The 16,054-nt window shown below is 39.7% G+C and overlaps 1 protein-coding gene across 1 annotated transcript; it reads right to left on the bottom strand.

Annotated features, from left to right (window-relative positions):
• Positions 1-2,979: 2,979 nt before the first annotated feature.
• On the bottom strand, positions 2,980-15,233 carry rps6ka4 (ribosomal protein S6 kinase, polypeptide 4). Its single transcript, XM_068331394.1, has 18 exons — positions 14,110-15,233; positions 12,582-12,653; positions 12,076-12,143; positions 11,190-11,340; positions 10,552-10,667; positions 10,082-10,189; positions 9,853-9,933; positions 9,534-9,637; positions 9,211-9,361; positions 8,972-9,133; positions 8,589-8,714; positions 8,344-8,477; positions 7,343-7,436; positions 7,000-7,170; positions 5,684-5,875; positions 5,444-5,603; positions 5,155-5,318; positions 2,980-5,070 (listed from the first exon to the last, which is right to left on the bottom strand). Exons 1-18 carry the CDS (start codon positions 14,195-14,197, stop codon positions 4,858-4,860), a joined length of 2,355 nt encoding a protein of 784 aa, XP_068187495.1. The 5' UTR covers positions 14,198-15,233; the 3' UTR covers positions 2,980-4,857.
• Between the last annotated feature and the right edge of the window lie 821 nt (positions 15,234-16,054).

Here is a 16,054-nt window from a genome sequence, read left to right as displayed (position 1 = left end):
CATGGATCTTTTCAGAATAAAGTTGCTTATGATAATGTAACAGTGGAAACGGATTCACCAATGAGCTGAAAATAATTAATTTATACCAGGTTAAAACCTCCTAACTGCTTATTTTAATTTCAAACTTCAATTAAAGGAAGCTGGGAGATATGAAAATGTGTTGACCCATGGGTTAATGAACCCTCTTCAATGCAAGCATATAAACTAAAAAAAAATAAATCAGGCCTTGACATTCTGCAGTTCAGCCGACAGTGTTAATGCATTGTGTTGTGACACGTTTAATGCTCCATCTTGCTTTCTTGTTCTGAAATTAATTCATCCAATGCAGTGGAAAACTTTTCAACAAGGTATTTTGATATTTCACACCAATATAGTCTGAGGTCTCACACCACAAAGAGTGGAAATGGTGAGAAATTAAAAAAAAATTGTCAGCCAGTAAACAAGCTGGGTATTATAATTCCATGAATGCAACACAATAGTCTGATTGAGTTCGCTTTATCTGCCTCTTAATTTTCAATCTTCACATTATGCAAACTCAATCCGCAGCCATCTGATTTTTTTTTCCCTTCACTGCACACATTCACCTCTGACATCAAGCTGAACATGACCCAACATTTACAACAATTAAGCTGTCGAACAACAGAATGTTTTTGTTTCATTTACATTAACAAAACAGTGGGACATGAATTCATTTTTAAAACTATTTACGTTACCATTACAGGATTAACAGTCTGTCAGCTACAGGGCAGGAAGTAAAAACAGGACTATTTGACTTTGTCCGCCAATGCTGACAAATTATGAGAGAATTCTCAATGAAACAAAACCCTCAGGAGCTTTTACTGACTCCCTCAAATGGATCAGCTTCCATGTGATTCATGCTGTTTGTGTCGTGATAAACAGACAAACAAAAAAAAAAAAAAAGCGGACCTGAGCAAAAGAACCAGATTTGGTCTACATTGGCCGGTGGGTGAACTATGACTGGTGGTGGTGGTGGTGGGGGTTCCCTGACGTCAGGATTGAATTATTCCTACAGCATATGGTGCCACTGGAAAATATCTCCACCTGCTGTGTGAACGAAGCCCACTGTGCTTGGTTCCCATCCAGGCCGTACAGACTGTAATTGATCATTTTTGAACAAGTGTCCCATCCTGCCTCATCTCGGTCCTGCCCACTTTATTCCATTTATTCTGTGCAAATCATACACCCAGGGATTGATTTGATGAATGACTCAAAGACATGCTGCACCCATGACGTCCATTGCTTCTCAGTGGGTCGCTGTGGCTCTGGTAGTCGTCCGTGCCAAGAACCCTGCTGACCCCCGGTGGCGTGGGATTTATGGTGCAGGAACCAGAACCATGGACAGCGACGGACAGCATGAAACAGCCAGTCCATGTTGGGGTTTTTTTTGTGTTTTTTTTACACATCACCCCATGAGCACATATGACATAACAACATCCACCATCGCATCCCAGCATCCCATTCACCTCTGAGTTTTAACACACTGCAGATTTTTCATGGGAATAACAGCTTTTATAGCATATTTATTCACTCATCGGTGAACCTGTTGTGCTCATACTATCGAGATGACATTTAAATAAAATGCTCCAATAACTATTTAGTTCCTTACAAAAAAATCTGCCCATTTAACTTCTCATTTCTACAACAATCTTTTTTTTTTTTGGCTTTGATTCTCGTTCCGTAGGAAAGTGTGATTCTTTTGTGTAAACATTTGCTCCCTCCAACAGAGACCAAAGTCTTACCCTTCAGCAAGTGCAGCTGTTTGTGAGCGATGCTTGTGCCAATAACGGAGGCCTTTGCTGCAGCGCGCAGTCGGTGGAATATGTGAGGCGAAGACTTTGATTAGCCCAGAGGCTCTGCGGGGAATTCATCCGCTGCCAGCAATCAATGACCGGGCAGAAAAGCATGCCGATCAGTTTTATCGCTTTCTCCTTCCATTTGTTTTTATCACGAGCATCATCATCACCACCCAATACAACATCACCTCTCCTGGCGGAGTCCATAATGTTTGTCCAGATGGTTGGCATATATCCTGTAGTCCGGAGGATTATTACTAATAACTTTGGTGATCACTTTTTCTTGTCTCTCCATGAGGTTGACATTTTTGTTTTTAGGTGAAATGTCACAAAAACTATTGGGTGGTGACATTTGGACCGATAGATTGCCATCAGTGGTGCTCAGAGGACAGACCTTGATGTCTTATCAGGTACTGAGATCTAATGATCTTCCTTCAGGGTCAGGTGTACTTTGTCTCTGCTGATAATTAGCAAATGCCATCAACTATTAAGATAAATTTTACATCTGCTGAAAAATTGACAGCTTAGCGTTGGCAAGAATTTAAGACCTTGTCTCTTGTAATTATAGTGTTGCATCATTGTCGTAAAATGCATCTGCTTAATTTTAGTTTACATCCAATTTTATGCTTATGTTTTGAAATTTGAATTTTGAAAGATGCATTTATTGATTAGCATGCCCCAGTTGTTATCAATTGCATTTCCCAGTACCTGAAGTCTTTATGGACATGACTTATGTAACAGGAATTAAAAGAACTAAAACCAATACCTTCATAAATAGATGTGGATTTAATTCACCATTAACTGTCATTGGTCTGTAATGATAGCATAATGGCTGCTGTTTAATCAGCAATGTTTGAAGATGAGAGACTCTCAGCTGCTCTAAAAGCTGGCTGAGGATCAGAGGAGAGGACACTCAGAAATCCACCCAATGGCATTAGTGACAATGGTGGCTCATGGACTGGGGAAAAAAAAGTTTGATTTTACAATTTTTTTTTAAAACTTATATAATAGATTTTGAGTTCCCAATTGGCAATATTTCCACAAGGCAACAAACCAAGCTCAAATTGTGGTCTCCTATAATCATGAAATGCGACATTCTAATCAGTACTAATTAGAATTTGGAGAAGAATTACCAGTCAATAAGATTAAAAACACAACAATCTACTTAAAGGTAATATTTATTTTACACCAACCAAAAAAATTGGTGCAAAAGATGAATTCCCAGTTACGACATCAGTGACAGTGCATCTCAGGAAAACAGTAATGCTCCAAAGAGACAAGAAAGACAATAACACCACCAATAAAAGCACAGTTTCTGAAGTAAAAATTTCAATTTTCAAACACTAACAACCTTAAAAAGACAAAGGCAGCACATGTCAAGAAAATAATACCATTGTAACTTACAATAATGCTTTCATCTGGTGCAGAAATCGCAGTATAACCAACGGCCCAGCATCACTCACGCTTTCACACAGTGACACACACACAGACACACGCACACACATACCTGCTATGCTGGTACAGAAGAGCCAAATCATCAATCCCATTAACCCAACATTAAAATCAATTACATGTAATAAATATCAGTGAAAGCACCTATAAAGCTGAAATGTGTTTAACTGATAATCAGACTGTGCAACATGTAAAAAAAGAAAAGTTCATTAAAAACATACATCAGAATACTAACATCAGACCACTGAGAACCATTTAAAACAGCCGTCAAATGTTAAAATCTTTGCTTTTCTGCTCTAATATGTACAAGTAGTAGTATATACACAACAGGTTGCTCTCGTAAGAACTGTATAAAAGTTAAGCATTTGATTCTGTAACAGAATTTGATTTGTAAAAATGCATTCGGGTGACTGGCGGTCAGGGTGCTGAGCTTGAATAAGGGATGACTAGATTTCACAGCATCAGATCAGGCTGGATTTAAGATAGCCACAATGGCTCTGGTCTGACAGCGAAACTGTAATAACTGTTTCAAAATTCACACGCCTGAGGAGATGCTCACACAAAACCACCAAAATGGATGTTTGCTCCCATCTTAGCAAACATTCAAGCTGCACTCGATAGCATTAAAACACTCTGGGTAGCAGTTCATTTAGTCCTTAAAGGTAATTAACACAATAGATTAGCATGCTAAGGGCTTTTGGACAACAATGCATGTAATTTACAGCAAGAATGACAAGAAATCATTTCATCACAGCTTCTGTGACTTTCTACGGTACTGCAACCACTTCACGATGAACCATCCATAAAATAAATGCGATAAAAAAACACAGCCCACGTTGTGTCACCTGGAATCTGTAAAGCTGATAGTGTACTGGAGGTGCGCTGTCCTTCCGAGAGAGAGGACATTCAAATGACAGCAAGATTCTACTCTGTGGTTTCAAAGGTTCAATGTACCATAAGCATTTTCTGTTGCAATCAGTCCTTTTCCAGATTTTTGTTGTTGTTGATCATTTACATTCTCTGGGAAAAGTGCAAAACACAGAATTTTCCCCAACAAAAAAAAAAATTGCAAATCTAATCATTCTTGTTTTATTCTTTCATGTGTAACAAAATTGAAAAGAACTTACACAACTAAAAGCCTAACCTGCTAACTTCTGTGTCAACTAATTGCTATGTGCAAATTTTTTGTCCATTCATGGTTCAACTGATATTCACTGCTTTCCTGCATATATGGCTTCTGCTCATGTATGGCTCCTTTTTCCCTTTACTCCTACATAGCCAGGCACTGTTTGTTACGCAGAGTGAAAATATGTAAGTGTCTCTTTAAATTTTAGTGTCACCACAATACAGTGGCTTTGTGAATGCTGAGGTTGTTTTCCTTTCCAAGGCCATCTACTGAAGGAAAAACGCTTCCTTCGGGGAGAATGTGACATGATCAATGACGCTGTTTTGCTCTAGAAACATGATTTCCACACCTTTCACACTTAACACAAACCTAAACCAATATTTTTTGTGTCGGTTTGATCAATCTGGAAAGGTTGACCCTCTCACCACTGGAGGACGTGGTTTTCCCTCTCTCCTGCCGTTGAGGCTAGCTCTGCTTTGGCGTCACAGTTTGCTTTGGCTGGGCTTTGGATGCTGTTGCAGAGGCAGAGGAGGAAGTGGAGGAGGAGGAGGAGGAAGAGGATGAACTCCATCTGGTTTCTACGCCTGTGCTTGTCATCTTCAGCTTTCGTCGCTTGGCAAGGGGAGCGTTGTCGACACTTTTTAGAAAGAAGCCCTCTCTTTTACCACGGTTGAAAGCCTGGAGCAGAGACAAAGCGAGGGGGAGACAGGCGTGATGAATCACAAGCACTAGCATCTATTCTAAGAGAGACCAGTTGTGTACCTTGTAGGTTGCATTGACATAGGTGCGGACAGTGGGCCCGCTAGACTCCAGTACATCTGGGGTGCACAGAGGAGTGGTGGACATGGACGCCCCGCCCTTCAGCCAGCTGTTCTCTTTCAGATCTGACAGTTTGAGACGCCTCTCTGGATCGACTGTCAGCAGGCCTTCAATCATAGAGAGGCGTTATGACAAAGGAATACAAAGACAACAGGATGAAAAGGACGTTGGAACAAAGCACGCATTGCTGTATGGAATGCGGCCCTAAAGAACAGTAAAAACCTTTACATACCTTTAACAAGCTCTTTGGCATCCTCTGATACGCCTTTCCACGCCTCCCCTTCCAATGAGAAATCCCCCTCTTTTATCTTCTGCATGATGTCAGCTGCGTATGATGAGGTCATCCCACGCTGCTCGCTCTGGAACGGCACCTGGCCTGACAGCATGGTGTACTAGGAGAGCGAGAGAGGGGCGTTGGTACTACACTTATACCCTCACCATCTGACAGAATTAACAGTTTTAGGTTAATTACCAGGATGACACCGACACTCCAGAGGTCACAGGCTTTATCGTATCCTGCGCTCTCAAAGAGTTCGGGTGCAGCGTATTGCAGCGTGAAGCAGGGAGTCTGCAGGGGGGCGCTGCCTGCAGGGCAGAGGCGGGCAAAGCCAAAGTCTATTACTTTAAGCACAGAGTCCTCGCCGTCATCTGCAAACAGCACGTTCTGTAAGGTAAACAGAAGGAATCCATAATCATTCTGGCTTCTTCTTCTTCAGTCTGAGCTCTAGCCTTCTGCTTTTAGAACCAAGACGACTAAACACTCTTAACTTTCTGTATTTCGTTTCTGCTTTGCTTTTGTGAAAGTGGTTGCAGAGGTCAAACACATTGAAGCTTTATTCCAAAGAGGCCCCTTGAAAATTCGTTGCTGATATTTTGGTGAGAATTAGATTAGACATTAAAGTGTAACGCAGAACATCACAATTTAGTATTTAGCGACTCCGTCAACAAGCGCAAACAAAATAATGTGGATGAACTGTTTTAATCAAACCCTTCCCGAGCAGTAAATGGGTTTAAATCAATGTTTAAAAATGGTTTGCAATTACAGCGTTTATGTCAGAAGAAACACAGCACAGAGCCTAAAGTTTATCGGTGTTTGTGAGCACCACCCGTCACTCACAGCTGCTTACATAAATGAAGGGATGGAGTTAATTGAATCCCACATCCATCCGAAGAAAGAAGGATTGTGTGTAGTAAATCTGCAGCAGCATTAATTTTTAGAAGTGCTGCACTGAACAGGGGCATTACGCACTGCTGTCTGCTGTTCACCTTGATTAAATCACATTCAAATGATGCTGCAAAAGAACCACACAAACAATCCCACAAGTCAAACTGGTTACAACTTTATATCCAGCCTGTCTAAGTGAGACATCCTCAGGACGCATGCAGATTGCAGTGGAAAAATAGAGACAATGAAAACGTCTTCATTCAAACGGATTCATCCACTCATCTCCTTGAACACGAGACAATCAGTAATCATCTCGTCTTCAGCTGCTTATCCGAATTCAGGTCGAGGGTTTATCGCAGGATTCCAGCTGATTGTCTTTCTCAAAACATTAGCACAGCACTGGCAGTTTATAATGATTAAAGTGCACTTTTAATAATAGGAAAAACGGTAGAAATATGGTTGCAATAATGTTGGTCTGATGTTGTCACTAACAGAATTATATAGCAGGAGGTACTGATGATTATGTCTCGTCTGTTTTGATTGATCACAAGGAATTTTTTCTTTTCTTTAATGAGTGATTGTGTTTATGCAGGAACGGATCACGTCGTCAGAAAACATCCCACCTCTGGTTTAAGGTCTCTATGCACGACTCCAGCCTCGTGCATGAAGCTGACAGCTGAGACCAGGCTCTGCAGCAGCTGACTGGCCTCTGCCTCGCCAAAGAGTTTCTTCCTCTTGATCCTTTCCAGCAACTCTCCACCTCGGAGAAGCTCCATCACCAAGTATGTGTGATACTAAAAGAGGACATGCAAATACAAGACTTTATAAAATGGATTTGTTGCTGAGCATTTCTTACCGTGCAGGATTATAAATTTTCCATCCTTGAGAGAACAGATCAAATATCCGCTATTTGTTGTGTTAATGTGTCAGAAATTGAACATTCTTAGTGGATTTCCTCCAGCGTACCTGATCGGTATAGACTTCATGCAGCTTGACGATGTTTGGGTGAGCTTCACATTGCCTCAAGGCAGCAATCTCTCGCTGGGTGTTTGCCTCCATTCTAACAGCGGAAAAAAGAATTCATTTTGAGCAAGAACATTCTGAGACTTGCTATCAAATGGTCCAGGGACAGTATTAAATGTACCAAGATACATAAGAGCTATCAGATGATAACACACAGGGAACAAGAGTTAGAAAACTTTTTAAAAAAATCAAACCTCTCCTCATCACTACACAGGAAATGTGTGTATAAAATTTTGCTAACTGATGTATTGGCCCGAATATAAGACGACCCTGATTATAAGATGACCCCCTTCTTTTTCAAGACTCAAGTTAGAAAAAAAGACTTTTTGAACACCAAATTTAATTTTTATACAGAAAATAATTACAGTACATCTGAAACAAATGATTACACCAATATATTCAATATATTCGATCACACTGCAATTGTTTGAGGACTCTGCCTCATTTATCACCATCATCTTGAAGTTAGCATCATAACTTCTCCTCAGCTGCCGGTTAACCTGGCCGATCTCCGACCCACTTTTCTCCAGATTGGCGCTACGTTTCTCCATTTTCTGTTATCTCTTCTCTTATTTTCTTCTCTTTTCTATCTTACCGCTATTTTTATTTTTCTTCTTCGTGACAGGGGTTCGTTTTGGCCTGGGGAATTAAGTCCAGCATTCGCTTTAAAGATATCTGGCGCCATCTAGCATTGTGAATGGGTATAATGTCTAGACCCCGAATATAAGACGACCCCCACTTTTTCAGTCTTGTTTCAATGCAAAAAACACCATCTTATATTCGGGCCAATACGGTATATCTCGAGCGATTTTTTTAAAATAATGTGCCACAAACAAATGATTACACACACATGGATGAACAAATACATTAAATGCCCTAGTATTAAACGATAGGACATAAGAAGCATCCCGAAAACTGTGTCAATGCGTTTGACGCTCACTCACCTGCGGCTGACGATCTTTACGGCGTACTCATGGTCACTTTCCTTGTGTATGCATTTCCTGCACACAGAGAAACTTCCCTCGCCAAGGGGCGGTCCGTTCAGACACAGCTCATAGTGCTGGAAAAACTGGGACTCCTGAACAAAGGGATGGGATGAGTTGTCCTTAAAAGATGCTATCACTATGAGTATCCATTTAATGCAAATTGCCTAAATAATTAATCTCTTTAAACTGATATCGATCCATACCTCTAACATGGCACTGCGTTGAACCGACGCTGACCCAGGCCGATCAGCACAGACCTGGGATCCAACAAAGTCTCCCATGACTGCGTTCTTGTTGAACAGGATGGAGGGAGCAATGAAAGAGTAGCCCTAAAAAAGACAAGCAACATTTAGTACATGATATTTTTTAGTGTACTGCCGGAAGTCTGTTTTGAGAGATAGAGCGCAGGCTACTCAAAATCAATCATGTCAGAAAAAATTGGCTAGATATACGGACAGATACAGCAAACTGGAAGCATTATTAAATAACAAACCCTGATTCAGATCAGTATTGATCACTTTGCCTGGCCCAATAAGAATGTTTATTTTGTATTTTGGAAATAAGGAAGGGTGAATATCAAACCAACCTTGAACAGGCGACCAGTGCTCGGGGGTGTGCTCGCGGGAGAGTAGACGGGATCCATGCCGGTGAACTCCTCGGCAAAGTTCCCCACATCCAGCTCACTCTTCAGCTCCGGTTTAAATGGACTCGCAACCTTCTTCTGGGCCAGGTCGGCCCAGTTCAGGCCCTGGAAGGAAATAGAGTCAAGTTACAAATGAAGGTGAAGGCCCAATGGGGAGGAGAGACATCTGAGTTGAGGTAGACCTTGAAGAAGGGATGTGCTTTGATGTCTTCAGACCCACGTGGTCCAGAACCCAGCCTTCTATGGGGATCTTTCACTAAAAGCTTCTTCAGCAGGTCCTGAGCAGTGGATCCGATCATAGAGGGAAACGGTGGATCGCAGCGCAAAATGCGTCTGAAAGGACAAGGATGGAAGAGACAGTCGATGACCTCTCATAAAGCACATTTTATCACGAGAGCACTTTAATACGCTATGACAAAGTCCCGAAGCAGCTTTGAGGTTCTCACAATGGCTGAGATTTTATGACTGGAGGATATAAACAGGCTGGTTGAAGGGTTGGACTCACTTTGACACCTCACTCTGTGAGTTTCTCTCTCCCTCCAGAGTGAAAGGCGATGCTCCTGTCAGGAGCTCAAACATCAGGATCCCAAGGCTCCACCAATCTACAGACTGAAAGGAGAGGACCGCTTTAAAACATCACATACAGAAAAAAAAGAGGCACACACTATGTGTGTATTCAAGGAATGTATGACAGTCGTTTGTCATTAGCTGAAATTTAAATATGGATGCAACACAATGCATGTCAGATCTGAATGTGAAAAAAAATAGCATCACATGACCAAAACTCTATGACTGCTGACCATCGGTGCTCACAGTCTTTTTACCTTGCCATGCCCTGATTTCCCCCTAATGATTTCAGGTGCCATGTACTCAATGGTGCCACAGAAAGAGTAGGTCCTTTCCTTCTGTAAAGAGGGGAGAGAATATATATAGTAATATAAACTAATGTTATATATGCGCAAAGCGTCGTGAATGCTCCAGTTGATAACACTTATTCTGTGTAAGATCGTGTATATACACACAGTTTTTATTTATAAGAATTAATTTACACACCTCTTTTTCCAGAAACTCTTTACTAAGCCCGAAATCTGTCAATACCACATGTCCATCGCTGTCGAGAAGAATGTTTTCCAATTTTATGTCTCGGTACACAATCCCAAGCTGCACAAAAAACCAAGAGAAAACGTATTCATGGTCAAGGTCGGCGAGGAAACACATGACCTTAGATGAAACGCAGTACAGACAAGCGTGGCCTTTTATCTGTTTTCAGATAACACAGTATTTTCTAACCTTGTTCAGTCATTCTAACTCCTAAAACAGCCAGTGTTAACACAAAATAAAGTTCAGTGCTTTATTGTAACAAAAACTTAAGAAACGGGAATAGCAGTCACCAAAAATGTTGCTTAGACAGTCTGACTAAACGCCATTTCTAACATACATTGTAAATTACGAGTTTGTTTTATCTTTTGTGTCTGAGAACTGATAATATTTAGATTTAAGTTCCAGAGCTGAAAGATGCCCACCTTGTGCAGATGCTCCAGAGCCAAGATGATTTCCCCAACATATATCCGCACGGCCTCCTCAGGAAAGTGATCCCGCTGATACAGATGAGTGAACATCTCTCCACCGCTAACATAGTCTGCACTCACACACACAAACACACAGGAAGCTTCAATATACAGAATAAAAATATCAAACATGCACAGTACCATTAAGGCCAACAGATGTGACTTGAAATTTATCTTAGTAATTTCATACCAAATTAATTGATTGATAATATATTTTATACAGAGGTTATTTTACACTGAATAAATGGGCCCTAAGATGAACATTGTATTCTTTGAAAGCATAAAGTCTCTCAGTATTTCCTGTTATTTTGTCTGTTTTTCTTTCCAGTTTTAGTGCTGGACTCACCACACTGGGTAGCTGCATGAGTTTCATGAGCACACACTGAGCCAATCAAATTAATTGACATGAGCAAGATTACATCTGTGAGAAGTTAAACATGTCAGTTTCTTTCATTTTCAGTCATAAATCTGTCCTTGACTAACAGACATATTGTAGATTCAAACATAAATTAAAAAACCTCACACCTATTTAGCATTTCAAGTCCAAAGAGACAAAAGCTCAATGAATTTGGGAGTTGTGTCTGATCACTCACCCAGGATGAGATGGAGTTTGCTCTGAGTCTGAAAAGCGTAGTGGAGAGTCACCAGGAAGGGAGACTGGCGGATGTGCTCCAGAACCTGCCTCTCGGTGCGAGTGTGTTCTGTTGTCTTTGCCTTTTGAACTATAGCGGCTTTCTTTAAAACCTAAAGTAATGATCAACATAAAATCCCCATCATTCACTATCAACACCAGGAAAATCTAGATCTGAATAGAATTAATTTTATATTCCGGATCAAATATACAGCCATGTATCATTTTCATACAGCAGCTAAAAGAGGTGTCAAATCAAAATAGTTTGATTTTTTTCCCCTCTACTTTAGACTTTAAATGAGCAGCTGCTGAGTTATCATCTCATTTGTCACAAACCTGTATATAAATAGCAGGATATAAATAAATATTTATCAGCAGTGTTTCACAAAGTAGTGGACCCCTTCCTGTCCTTTCAAAGAATGACCTTTTCATAGCTAATCATTGTACAATTTACAGTCACACACATTCATAAGTCTGCTCATCAGGAGTTGTACAGAACTCGATACCCCTGGTCACAATATCTCTCTGGTCAATCACTCACACACTGATGTAAAAGCCATAGGGAGCAATTTGGGGTTCAGCAGCTTGCCCTCACACAACTGACCTTCCAATTAGTGGACAAACTGTTCTAGCATCTTGTATATCACAGTTGGAAAAACATTCAAATATGCTGCTGAGAAGATTTAGTTGACTTCACGCTGCCCCTGCTGCCTTAAAATCAGAGTTGTAGACCGTGACATCTGTGCTGCGCGGGTCTCACAAATGCATTAGAATATCAGCAAATTCTAAGCAAATTCACATAAAACATTTTGAAATGATTTCTTTTTAGGTCAATACTATCGTCTCACCTTCATAGCATAGAGCTGGCTGGCATCATGACCGGTGTTCTTCCTGACCAAAAACACTTTTCCATAAGCTAGACAAAAACAAACAAAAAATTGTACATTCAGGAATCTCAATTGCTTCCAATATGAAAGGGAGACTGAACTGTGAAATATGACTGGTGATGGAAACAGACTCTTTAATCTTTCAGAGGTATTCTGTATGGATGACATCTAATAACAGAGACAACTGAGGCATGTGGGCATCCTCAGTGTTCAGGAAGTATTCATGCTGTTGAATTGCACCTCAGAATATGACTAAATAAATATTTATCACTACTGTAATCAAACCATCAGGGGAACTTTGTTACATGGTCTGAAAAATAACTACATTATCCTATAACATGTTTGACTCTGGTGGGGAAATATATCTTCACCACTTAGGGAATACTTCCTCATTTGACATCATCATTTTGCGTTTTTCTTCAATTTCAAAAACTGCCTCTTATTTTATACTTTACAGAGAAACTTACCTCCAGTGCCCAAAACTTTGAGCAGTTCAAAGTTCTCCATGCCAACTCGCTCAGTGTGGCCTGTGAGGTTAGCTAGCAGAACAAAGAAAAGGAATTCATCTTATATGAATGTGTGTTCAGGTATCACTGCTTTTAAGATTAACCCTAACCCTGCTACTGCAATGCAATTTATGCAAACAATTTCTGCTGCACTAACATTGATTGATTGATAGATAGATACCGTAGATAAATAGATAGATAGATAGATAGATAGATAGATAGATAGATAGATAGATAGATAGATAGATAGATAGATAGATAGATAGATAGATAGATAGATAGATAGATAGATAGATAGATAGATAATTTTAATAATCCCGGAGGAAATTACACAATTAAAGTTATTAAAGTTTGATTCACTTCAATCAAAACCCAAACTGTGTGACATAGCAACCTCTCCAACAATGAAAACAACAACAATGAAAAATGTGAATGATCACATCTGCAATTATCCTGATATTTTCAACTCACAGCAGGAGTATATTAATGTGATACCGTCTTGATTTCTTTTAAGGAACTAAACTATAAATTACACTCTAAGATACATACGGAGGCCAGGGACAAGCTATAAGGGATTAAGACTGTTTTATCTTTAGTCCAAAGTCCAGATCAAGTGATACAAGTTAATTAAAAGTAAACACAGCAAAGAACAAACTAGCACAAAATGATTCAAGTTTCCTGTCTGGAGGCAGTGCATTCAGCTACCATTCAAAAGCTCCTCTGAAAGCTTGGAACACAGGTGGATACGAGCTTTTCAAACATATTTGTTCACCTCACAACTTGAATTACTACGAATATGCAACATCTGTATCGCTGTTGCAACAATGCTTCACATCTTCCCATTCACAAAGCTAAATATCTGATGTTTTTAAGACATCTGATATCTATTCGTTTACTTGGACAGGGGATCTTGCAATGAAATAGGAACTGAAACACCAACAGTTCCACTACTATATCCTACTATTGTATATTCCACAGCTCGCAGGTCCTCATTTGAGATGATGCCCACTGTTTCGCCCAGTTTGAGGGTTATCCACCATGTAGTTTACTTATAATAAAGAAAACGTGACATTTTCACAATTTTAGAGAAAAAAATCCTTAATGCTTCATTGTCCAGTCCCAATTAAAACTGTAATGACTTCTCCATTGTTGTGTGACCAACGCTTCTTTTACGATTAATCAAAATCAGCCAAACTATTTAAACATGAAGAGTGGAAAAATTGAAATCTATTTTGCAATGATGAAGTGAAAAATTATAAATACATCCACCCTATTTCCAACGTTTTTGAATCAGCCCTGCCACATCCCAACAATACCACCCAGTTTCATGAACATGAGTTTTTGTGTATTCCCGCTAAGTAACAAACAGATGAGTAAACAAACTCCGCCCAAAACATGTCAATACTTAATTATTTCCGATTTGCACAGGTTTCATGTTTTGCGGTTACGTGTACGAACTGTGTATGTAATTAAAGTGTGTCTGACTTACCATTGGTGATCTGATGCTTGACAGTGCATGCCTTCTCATTTGTTTTGGCATCAGAGTCATCACTACTATCAGACGCGTCCCCAGGCATAACTTAAACTGGACTATACAGACTGTTTTTGAACGAGCTGTACAGCAAAATGCTTAATGTCAAAATACTACACTACACGTTTAACAATTTTTAAAAAAAAAATTAATGCAAATCCATTGTGACAAAAACAATGATTATCGAGAAGACCGAAGCGCAGGGATTTCGAGACAACACAGTTTATTAAATGTTAATCCCCATGGGTTAGACATCATATTATTTGACATTATTTATCCAATATGAATCACTGAGCTTTTGGGAACACTTACGCGGCTGGATATAAAAATGTAGCTATTAAATACATATCGATCTTTCTTTCAGTATTTTTAATTAGGTATCAGCGCTACCTGACAAGTACAGATTTTGGGAAACAGTTCATATTGAAGTTTAAGATGCTAACATTAGCATTAGCCGCGTTTCAGTAGTCATTATTCCCAAGTGAACTCGCGTTACACAGCAGTAACACTACAGCTCTAGACGTATAGGAGTACACGTAACACACCGAGAGGGCGGTTACACGTACGATGCTGAGTTATTGTTACTGCTACAACAGGAAGACATGCTACCTAGCTGAAACGGTGGAAGCAAATTGGCGAACTAGCAACTAGCTAGCTGCTGTCGACCGTCAAAGTTTGAATTCAAGCTAATGCTAATGTTTGGTTAACATTAGCTACGCTAGCCTCTTCAGATATTAGCTAACAGACGATGTTGGGGTTAGTTCCATGTCTTCTTCCTCTCCACTACAGCCATGGCATTGCTATACTCATTATGAAAATTAATTACATTTCTGTTTTGTTTTTTTTAAAGCGTCTAGCTAACTGCTAATATCAGGATGCTTTCGACACAACCTGGGCGACGGTCAGTCACGTGACCCCTGGAAGCGGGCGGAGCTAAAGCTTTCGGGAAGCTCAAGAACACTTGATTTGATCGTTTCAAGCGTCCTTATTAATCTATATTTATAACAAGTGTCTTTCTCACATTTAATTGGTGCTTTTTTATTTTACCTTCATGACTACCGCTCCGGGACAGCAGCGACTATTGAGAGATACTCAGATCCACAATCATCAGCATCTTTACTGCTGAATAAACAAACTGCATGTGCCTGTTTAGGTACACTTACCCAGGTTGTTCTTGCACTAAAATCATTTTTTGCATTGGACCATCCTTTCAAACAAGATATTTATATAATATTGCAGAAATACACTGTCAAATTTGTTTTTATGTTGGAGATACATATTTTACTCATGTTATACATGCATACATAATATACTTTTACTTAAGCATCACTTCATTTTTCCTTATAATGGTTTTTACTTTTGAGATTCACTTGCAGATTCCATGACAACATGGCTGGCTTCAACGGAATTATGGATTTCATAGCCTAATTTTTATCGAATTGTACGTCACACTCCCCTAGATCTCACATTTGTTACAAGTAGTTCCAGATTATTACTGGACTTTGAGGGTTAAAAGGCCAGAAATCCAATTTATGCCATGTTGCACGAGACAGAATTTCTGATAGAACAATTCCGCTGTGGCATCACAATAAATAGTAATATTGACCTCTCTGAAAATGGCCACCATTCAGTCTGCTGCTATGGTAGGTTTAATCAAATTAACTTGATGCTCATGACTCGCATAAGGAAGCAGCGACAGGCAGTACTGGGATTTTGGGACTCCCAAGTTAGAAATACAAACATTAAAGACTCATCATGAAGAGATTTTGCTGATATTATCCAATAGCCTAGAAAGGTAAATACACCCTTTAACTATCACAATATTCCATTACATTGAAATACTCAAGTTGGACCAGATGTCACATTTTGTGCAGCAGATCTTTTATTTCAAGTTGGGAGAAAC

The sequence above is a fragment of the Antennarius striatus genome, chromosome 13 (assembly GCF_040054535.1).
Source record: "Antennarius striatus isolate MH-2024 chromosome 13, ASM4005453v1, whole genome shotgun sequence".
Lineage (NCBI taxonomy): Eukaryota > Metazoa > Chordata > Actinopteri > Lophiiformes > Antennariidae > Antennarius > Antennarius striatus.
This window is presented reverse-complemented; position numbering and strand designations above follow the sequence as displayed.